General features: G+C 60.4%; 1 protein-coding gene across 2 annotated transcripts; it reads right to left on the bottom strand.

Moving 5' to 3' along the window:
- Nucleotides 1-17: 17 nt before the first annotated feature.
- Tmem259 (transmembrane protein 259) lies at nucleotides 18-9068 on the bottom strand. 2 transcript variants are annotated; one of them, XM_042697170.1, is made up of 11 exons: nucleotides 8640-9066; nucleotides 3579-3851; nucleotides 2848-2947; nucleotides 2656-2766; nucleotides 2396-2518; nucleotides 2209-2309; nucleotides 2035-2092; nucleotides 1870-1953; nucleotides 1664-1796; nucleotides 1459-1558; nucleotides 18-1184 (listed from the first exon to the last, which is right to left on the bottom strand). In XM_042697170.1, exons 1-11 carry the CDS (start codon nucleotides 8868-8870, stop codon nucleotides 639-641), a joined length of 1860 nt encoding a protein of 619 aa, XP_042553104.1. In that variant the 5' UTR covers nucleotides 8871-9066; the 3' UTR covers nucleotides 18-638. The 2 variants fall into 2 exon arrangements, with proteins under 2 accessions (XP_042553104.1, XP_042553103.1); XM_042697169.1 differs by having other exon boundaries at nucleotides 1870-2092; nucleotides 8640-9068.
- Nucleotides 9069-9136: the final 68 nt, after the last annotated feature.

Here is a 9136-nt window from a genome sequence, read left to right as displayed (position 1 = left end):
CGAACATGCAGACCGCACCCTGTCCACAGACAGTTTATTCTATATACAAACAACTTCGTACACCGCAATTAAATAGAATGGAATGAGCAGCCTGACCCGGCCCACTCCCATGCGAGCAGGGCTGGACCCTGGCCACTGCTCTTGGCACCTGTGTCCCTGTGCCTGAGCCGCAGCTCTTCTCTCTTGGGGACCCCAGGCTGGTCGCTCTCGTGGACAGGGGTGGCCGTGGAGAAGGCACTGCGCAGGGAGCACCAGGCAGGGCTGGACAGCACAAAGGTGTGCGAGGCCCCGTCCCGCCCTGCCTGCTCCTCCGCGTGGTAGCCTTGCCCACCTTGACCTACTGCTGCCCTGGACTGCACATGGGCCAGTACACTCAGATCTTCCAGAACCTTCCAAGTCTCCACTCCATCCCCTTCACAGACCACCACAAACCCAGCTGACTAGCAGGTCAAGCCCTGGTGGGCTCCACATCTGATCTGGCAAGACAGGCCCCACCTCTCACAAACTGGATGAACCCCCCACCATCCTGAGCAGACAGGTGGTCCGGAAGAAGGAGGTAGAGGACACTGGTGCCCCCCAGGGATGGCTTCCTCCGCCCCACCAGCTGCAGAAGCAGGGACAGGTGGCTCAGGGGCTTCTCAGGACCCGACCTGGGAGGGTGCATCTGTTGAGCCTGGGGTGGCAGGGCTGGGTCCACTCCCCGAAGCCTCCGTTGGGGCTGCATCAGATGCCAATGAGTCACTCTGAGGAGCACTGTCCTGGGAGGTGTGGGGTGGGCTCCCACTGGGGCTCAGGGATCTCGCAGGCCGTCGCTCCAATAGTGAGGCACTCAGGCCAGACAGGAATGAGGCATCAGAGATGATGGCAGCTGTCTCGGCCATCCAGCCCAGGTCACTTCCAGTGGCTGCTGCCACAGATGCTGCCACAGCCCCCAGGGAGCTGGGTGCTGCAGCTCCAGGCCCAGGCCCTCCGCCGACTCCAGTGGAGCCCGGGCCCAGGGCGAGTGGCTGGCCTGCAGGGTCAGGGGTGGTGGCTTGGGTGCCAGAGTTGTTGTTCAGGTCGTCGGGCAGCGCCGTGGGCGTCCCAGCACCCAGCTGTGGGCTCTGTAGCAGCATCTCCTGGATGCGGATCTGCTGCAGGATGGCTGGCAGCTCGTAGTGGTGGAAGAAGTAGATCATGGAATGCTGTGGGTGAAGAGGCGGGTCAGAGCCCAGGAAGGCCCCAGACCAGGAGAGGGGGACACCATACCAGAGATGAGGAGAGGTCCCACCCGCTGTCCACGCTGCCCTGCGGGGTGGGGCTGGCTTACAGGAGGCAGTGCCCCCAGCAGCAGCAGTGTGCCAGGGGGGCAGCAAGGCCCAGAGCAAGGACCCACACTGCCCTGGGGACCTGGCCACCTCACCAGCCTGTCTCCCCTGTGTACCTACCACCAGACCCTCCTACCCACCCAGGCCTCACCTGGATGAACAGCCAGGATGTGACCAGGGCCAGGCTACTGTACTGCCCATTGAAGCGGTAGTGGTAGGCGTAGAAAGCGAAGTGGTACAGGTAGAAGAACCTGTGCAGGGCAGGGCCATGAGCACTGGCAGACTCACCTGCCTGGACCCACACTGCCCCTCGTCCCCAGCCCTCCAACCGCCCCGCCCCGCCCCGCCCAGCTCACCGCAACCAGTGCCGCTTGCTGGTGTTGGTGTGGCAGCAGATGGCATCGTACTGGTCAGCCAGCCACACGATGAGGATGATGTAGAAGGCTGTGGTGGTGTCGTTGAAGAACTCAGACATGATGGCCTCCATCCCTGTGGGGACAGGCAGTACGGTTGGAGCAGGCGGGGTGGGGTGAGGGTGGGGGGTGCTGGGCAGAGTCCTCACCGACGAGGGCCAGGATGACAGTCAGCAGAGGTGCTGCGGGAAAGGCGATGGCCATGTTCATCTCCAGCATCTGCAGCAGGTCCACTGCGGGCACAGGGCGCGGGGGCCACTCGTGAGGGCCTGGGGGCGAGCCCGCCCCGCCCCCCGCGGCTGGCCGGGACTCACCGATGAAGACGAAGATCTGGTGGTGGGAGTAGCGGAGCAGCATGGACACGCTGAGTGTCTGCAAGGGAGGAGCAGGGGTGAGGGGCTGCAGGGAGTTGACATCCCAGAGCCCCGCCCCTACCAAGGCCCCACCCCCAGCTCCTCCCCAGGACCCCACCGGCCCCTCACACTCACGAAGATGACCATGATCACGAAGGCAGCCAGGTAGGATGTGCGGGCCATCCACATGCTGACAAAGCGGTAGTGCTCACCAGACACCACGTTCCGCAGGAAGCCTGTGGGGAAGGCAGTGAGAACGGCCTAGACCCACACCTTTCCCTACCTGCCTGGGCCGGACCCACCTCCCCAGCCTGCACCCTACCCTTGTTCTCCTCATTCTCAGCCAGGCCCTTCACGCTGGACATGAGGATGTCATCATAGCCCAGGAACTCATCCAGCAGCAGGCGGCTGAACCGGTCCCCAAAGCACTGGTCTCGAGTAGGATCTGTGGGAGGGCGCAGTCAGGGCTGGCAGAGCAGGGGAAAAGGTGCCCCGGGAGGTGTCCTGTGGCTGGGCGGGGTCCTTGGGCCCCGGTCCCACCCCATGGCAGCATGACACCCTGTGGCACGGGGTTGGACTCACCCAGCGTGACGACCATGACGGGGATACTCAGGCGCTGGCGCGTGGCCTGTGACAGCCGCAGAAAGCCATATTCCAGCGAGTACTCCACGATGTACTCATCCTGGGGCCACACTGTAGGGACAAGGCCGGTGAGCCCTGGCTCGTGCGCCCCACCCCCACCCCACCCCCACCGGCCCACAGCTCTGAGTATACCTTTGGCAGGTGTCTCAGGGAAGGGAAATTCCTGGCTGTCATTCAAGGCCTCAGCTCCACCTGGTGGCTTGAACACCTTGGGCTCAATGTCCAGCTCAAACTGTGGGCAACCAGGAACCAAGGCATCAGTGTGGTCATCTGGGACCTGAGGACCAACTCTTCCAGGTGCAGCCCCTGGAATCCTTCCCCTCCCTCCCCCCCAGACTGGGACCACTATCACAAACAAGGCTCAAACTTCCTGTACTTCTGTCAAGGCCCAGAACTCTACCCCAGTCCCAAGCCTACCCCGTATGTGGTTCCAGGAAAGGGTTTGAACCCTGAAGCTGGGGACTCAAGCAGAGTTTGGGCAGAGGCCTCAGGTCCCAGGGCCAAGTGTCAGATGCTCCCCCTAACACCTCCCCCCGCCATAGCTGGAGCATGAGTGTCTCTCCATCATGGATGGAGGCTGAGATGCCCCCACCCCCACCATAGGGATGACAGATGCTCATCCCTCTACCACGTGCCACCTCAGGTGGGTGCAGATTTCTTGGCTCAGCCCTTGTCTTCTCCTCTGCCACTTCTGCCTTCCACCACCCCAGAACCAGGCCCATCTCCACCTAACAGCAGGGAACCCCTCACTGAAGGCCATCAAGGCCAAGCAGACAGCGTGCTGCCAAGCCCTTTGAAGGGTGGCCCCCTCTCCTGGCATGGGTCTCCTTCACTCAGTTTTACACCCGCTGCTCAGAGCTCACCTTAACAGAGCTGTTCCCAAACATCTCCATGGTCAGCTCCTCCTCCTCCTCCTCCAGCTCCAGGCCTCCTGGCTCCACAGCCAGGCCCGAGAAGCTCTGGCGGCCGCCATCACAGAACTGCAGGAAGACGGGTGCGCGGCTCGAGTTGTGCCGCACCTCCACGCGAAGGATGCCCTCCCGGGGCCACCTGTCACGCACATGCTCCAGGCAGTTGATGGGTGAGCGGGAGAAGACGATGTGGATGTAGGCCAGCACGAAGAGCACAAACAGGGCCTGAGGAGAACAGCAGTGAGTGGACCTGCTTGGCAGGCGACAGGAGAAGGGAGTCCCCGGCAACTCAAGTCCTGGTTGGGCCTACAGCCCATGAAAGGCTCATGGGTCTTGGGTTTCTCTCTGTCTCTCTCTCTCTCTTTTTTTTTGGTGTGTGCAAGTACTGGAGCTTGAACTCAGGGTCTGGGTTGGCACTCTACTACTTGAGCCACACCTCTACTTCTGGTTTTTCCACTTCTGGTTAATTGGAGATAAGAATCTCACCAACTTTCCAGCCTGAGCTTAGCTTTAATTCTTGGCCCTCTGATCTATGATTTGATCTCAGATCTTTTGAATAACTAGGATTGTAAGAGTGAGCCCCCTGGTTAAAGGCCTTAGGCTCTGAATACTGGTGACTGGCCATGATTTCTTAGGGAGAAGACAGGCTCTCTGTCGGGTCTTGTGGGTGAGACTCCACCCAAGATGTGGGGCTGGGCTCAGGCCACCAGTTCTGCGTCCACCAGGCTGCCTGCCAGGCCTGCCACCCAGGTGAGGCCAGCTGGGCTCTGGACTACACATATACCACAGTTTGCCTCTGTCCTCAGAGCCCCTGATCTCACCAGCTAAGAATAGCCTTTCCTGGCTAGGCAGCCTCTGCACCCCTGCCAGGCCTGACACAGGCCAAGGACACAGCTGACCCTTGTGGGCAGGACCCAGGCACTCAGGACAGGCCCAAGAAGCTTCCTCATCTATGCAGTGGAACAGCAGCCACCTTCAGCCTCAGGGGCCCTGGTGGTATTTGGGGACATGCAGGGCTGTCACGACTGCTCTGGCATGGAACAGGTGGAGGACCCTAGGGGAAAGGGGGCTCCAGGGAGCTGTGTGATACTCTGCTAAGAGCTGGATGTTTTACCAGTTGTGCCAGCACAGTCTCCCATGCCATATACATGCGTGCCAAATGCACTTCCAGAGTTCCCAGACTCCCCAGGGAAGAGGTGTCTGGACTCTAAAACTATAGCCAGAGAGGCCCACCCAGACCAGAGATGCTAGAGCACAAAACCTTTCTGCTGACAGAGGCCCGGTATTCAGGGAAGAATGAGCTGCTGGTGGCCACAGAGTCATGAGCACAACTGCCAGAACTCTACCCCTTCCATGCCCACAGGCAGCCAGACCCCCCCCCCCCCCCCGCCTCCGGAGTATTCTGGCCAGACCCAATGGCTATAACCTCAAGTGAGCAAAGACTCAGCAAATGGCAGAAAGAGGCCATAGGTCTCAGCTCCTGCTGGCATCCTGGATCACAGCAGAAGCTGGCACAAGGCTCACAAGAGATTCAAAGCTCCTCCTCTGGGGCCAAGTGGAAGTAAAAGCTTCTGTCCCTCACAACCAAAAGCACCAAAAGCTAGGGGTCAGCACTGGACAGCAGGCCTGCACCACACAATAGTGCTGACACAGCATGTCCCAAGCCAGGGGCTGCCTGCTTCTCAGGGATACCCGGCCACCACTGCCCGAACTCACAGAGGAAGAACTGGGGCAGAGGGGTTGCAGACCTGAGGTCACAAGGGCAGCAGACCAGGCCTCCAGCTGACCGTCACCATGAACATGCCTGGGCAGACCTGAATCCGAGGTGATGCTGAGGGACCCACGTCCTGCCCCACACTGCCTCCCACAGGCCTGGCCCTGACCCCACAGTGGGGTCAGCCTCTGGATGTGTGGACTTGGTCACATAGCCTCTAGGCCCCTTAGAGCTGTGGCTCAGCTGTTACCTTGGTGTCCCCCTCCAGCTGCCCTAGCAATGGTCACACTCTCAAACCAGGTGCCCCATGCTGGTCAGGCCCAGAAGACACCCATATGGTTTCCTTCACTAACCTACCCAACAAGACCAGCTCCTGTCTGGGCCCCAGTTTCCCCACTCCAGAGCAATGAGCAGGTAACACCCAGCCAGACTCTCCCCTGGGTCCTCTGGCCAACGCTGCCCTCTGCCACTCCACATGCTTTGGTGACCCAGACCAAACCCTGTGTCCCACTGCTGTCCCCAAACTTCCAGCCAGCTTGCCCTGGGCCCGACCACCAGGACCCTGGCTCTCCGACTTTGGTGGCCACTCCCCTGCACTTCCCCATCCCATGCTCAGCCTCACTCCTGGCACCACCCTTCCCAATGCACCCTGGGTGCTGCATCCCAGAGCACAGGGAGACAAGGACGAGGCACTAGCAGACACGAGGCTGCAGGAGCTGCCTGCCCCTGCCACCGCCTCCAGGAAGCCCCCTGGCCTCACTCCCTGATCCCCAGGAACCAGGTCCAAGCCCACTGGCCTATCTCTGCGAGTCTCAAGAGACCACACTTTTCTACTCCGAGAAGGTAGCCCCCCACAGCCCCAGCTAGAGTCTGCAGGAAAAACCCAGGTCTTTTCTACTCAGCACCCCGCTGCTTCCCTCCCAAGGGCACAGCACAGAGACTCCCAGGAGTGGCCATAGTGACAGTCCCCTCCTCCCCCAAGAGAGAGTAGGGGCCTGGAGTCTGTCCTCTCCTCGGTCCTCGGTATCCCCAAGAGGGGCACACTGCTTGCTATCCCGACTCACCAGAGAGCAGGGCCCTGGCCACATCCAGCACTGCTTACTGGCTGCCAGAAGACAGCACTGCAGGTTTACCAGTCTCTGTCTTACTAGTCTCTGGGCCAGGACGCAGCCACCTTTCCCAGCAGCCCGAGGCTCAGAGTGTGTGGAAACAGGGTTTGGCTACTCAGGTCCACAGAGCAGCAGCCAGGCGGCCTGGTGGGCAGGAAGCAGAGAAGAAAGAGAGCTTCCTGGAACCCAGCACAGCCTCAGAAAGCAGCTGTTCCGGCCTGGGCTTCACAAATAAAGGAAATAAAAAGCCCCAGCTGTGATGGCACACTTCCTGATGAACAAATCCTCAGTTCTACCAGCAATCCCACCACCCAGCATCTCTAAGCTAAGAGACTCAGGGAGGCTGAAAGCATCCCAAGGGCTCTACCTTCTTTGAGGCTCCTACTTGGCAGCACAGGGTGACCAATGCCAGTGGCCCAACACAAGCTGTACTGCTCTGAGTGGCACCTGCCTGGAAGACAAGAGCCAGGCCTGCAGGGATCCCCCAAAGGCCAGCCCCTTCTACATCAGGAGGCAGTGGGACCAGAGTGTGGTTCTCCACCACACCAAGCACACCTTCAGGGAGGTTTGGCATGGGCGGGTACCTCAGTGACTGAGTGGTGCTCAAAGGCACCTGAGCCCCTTCAGAGACCTAGACCACTCTGAGGAAAATCCACTCCACACACAAGCCTTTGTCCACAGGTTCAGAGCATCAGGGACCCTGACACAGGATTCCAGATTCAGTGTCACAGAACCGCCCCCTCAGCCACCATCACCTCTCAACAGGACAGGGAAGAACCAAGCTGTGCTAGGGGCTACAGAGAGGAAGAAGGCAGGCAGAACCTGCTGTTTTAGGGTGCAGCACCTGCTGAAAGGCCAGCTCCTCACACCTGGGCACTGTGCTATCTGCACATGCAGGGGGACTTCCTTAGAAGTTCTGATTGAGGCCAGGACTGGCTCCCAGCTTTGTCCACGGGCCAGGTTTCGGCTCCTTTACACCAAACCCCAAAGAGCAGCCAGCTTCCACCCAACTGCTCAGCCCACACCCTTACCTCCCCTGTCCAAGGGCATTTACCCCTTTCTGCAGGCAGGAAGAAAAAGCCAGGCACCAGAGGCTCATGGTTTGAAGCCAGCCTGGGCAGGAAGGTCCGAGAGACACTTAACTCCAATTAACCAGCAAAAAGCCAGATGTGACGGCCAGAAGTGATGGTACATCGGTGGCTCACACCTATAATCTTAGCTACTCAGGAGGCTGAGATCTGAGGATTACAGTTTGATCCCAGCCTGGACAGTAAAGTCCGTGAGTCTCTCACTTCCAATTAACCACCAAAAAAAAAAAAGCTGGAAGTGGTAGAGTGCTTGCCATGAGCAGAATAAAACTCAAGGACAGCACCCAAGCCCTGAGTGCAAGACTCAGTACTCTGGCACACACACAAAAAGAAAATGAAAGAAAAGAAGAACAAGAAAAAGGAGGAGCTTGCTCAGCAATATCAACACTGCCCCTGCTATTTCTCCATTTTCTGGGGGGAGTCAGAAACCCAGAACCCAGGTTTCTAGCTAGCTGTTTCCCAGGCCAAACTACTTCCTGGAGGCTGGCACTTGTCCTTCCTGAGGCCTCAAGGAACACAAGAAGTGGGCATGGACAGGACAGGCAGGCAGAGCCCCATAGGAGGTTTAATCAGACCCAGGCAAGGCTCAAGGCTCCCTGAGCAGCTGTGAAACTGCTGCTGCTCACCCTAGCAGGAAGCCCCTGTCCCAAGCAAGGCCCTGAGAGGCTCAGCACAGGAAGAGTTGTGGGCAGGTGGAAGGTTCCAGGAAGGGGAACACCAAAATGAGCCACTGTCAGGGCAAGAGCCAGGGCAAGAAGGCGGCTCCCAGGGCTGAAGGGAAAACCGGTATGGCGGATAGGCTGAGTACTAGGCCAGACTAGGGTGAGTGGGGGTTCAGGATCCCAGGCTGCAGAGTCAGGGGTCAAAGGGCAGGAGGAGGGCCCTGGGGAGGTCAGGGCCGCTAAAGGAGACGGGGGACCCGGGAAGGAGGAGGCCGGGACTAGGGTCGACGACGCGGTGACAGCCTGTCACTTGGCATTCTTCCTAGGCGGAGATGGGCAGGGTGGCACTCCAGCTCTAGGCGCTCGGGGTCAGAGGGTATGAGGCCTCTGGGATAGAGGATCGGGGTGGGGGGGGGGGGGTGTGATCGGGGTCCCGTCACCTTGAGCAGCACGAAGAACTCGAAGAGGCGGCGGAAGGCGGGAGGGAAGAGCCGCGAGTAGGTGACAGCCATCTTGAAGAAGAGTGCGTGGAACAGCCGGTCGCGCACGTTGATGAGGGGGTTGGGGTTCAGGTTGGGGGTGCGCGGGCCGCGCGCTGGGGCCGGACCGCCGCCGCCGCCGCCGCCGTTAGGCCCAGGCCCCGGGGCCGCGGGCGCAGCGTGTTCCGACATACTGCCCGCGTCTCCCTGGCGGCCGGCCGGGTGTCTGAGGCGCGTCCCGGCCTCTGCCGCCCTCGCCGCTGCCCACGGCCGCCGCCGCCTTCGCCTTCACCAGCGTCCGCGACGGGCCAGGGACGCCAGCGAGCACGCCAGGCCAGAAAGTCCTCGTCCAGTGGAGCACCCTGGGATACCCGTGGCCGCCCGCGGAGGTCTGGCTCGCCCTCGTTCCCGGAGTCAAGGCTCTACGAGGCAGGAGGGCGGAGCCGCGTGTGGCCCGT

Source organism: Dipodomys spectabilis, unplaced genomic scaffold (genome assembly GCF_019054845.1).
Source record: "Dipodomys spectabilis isolate Male_0828 unplaced genomic scaffold, ASM1905484v1 ptg000215l, whole genome shotgun sequence".
In the NCBI taxonomy this organism is placed as follows: Eukaryota; Metazoa; Chordata; class Mammalia; order Rodentia; family Heteromyidae; genus Dipodomys; species Dipodomys spectabilis.
The sequence above is the reverse complement of the archived record's forward strand: the minus strand, read 5'-3'. Positions and strand labels throughout refer to the sequence as shown.

Excerpts from the sequence above, each read along its gene's own strand:
- Tmem259 (XM_042697169.1), bottom strand. The coding sequence starts at position 8,870 with ATGTCGGAACACGCTGCGCCCGCGGCCCCGGGGCCTGGGCCTAACGGC. Across the intron at positions 2,767-2,847 it reads CCCTGAGACACCTGCCAAAG|TGTGGCCCCAGGATGAGTAC; the intron begins GTATACTCAGAG and ends TTGTCCCTACAG. Across the intron at positions 2,310-2,395 it reads TGAGAATGAGGAGAACAAGG|GCTTCCTGCGGAACGTGGTG; the intron begins GTAGGGTGCAGG and ends CCTTCCCCACAG.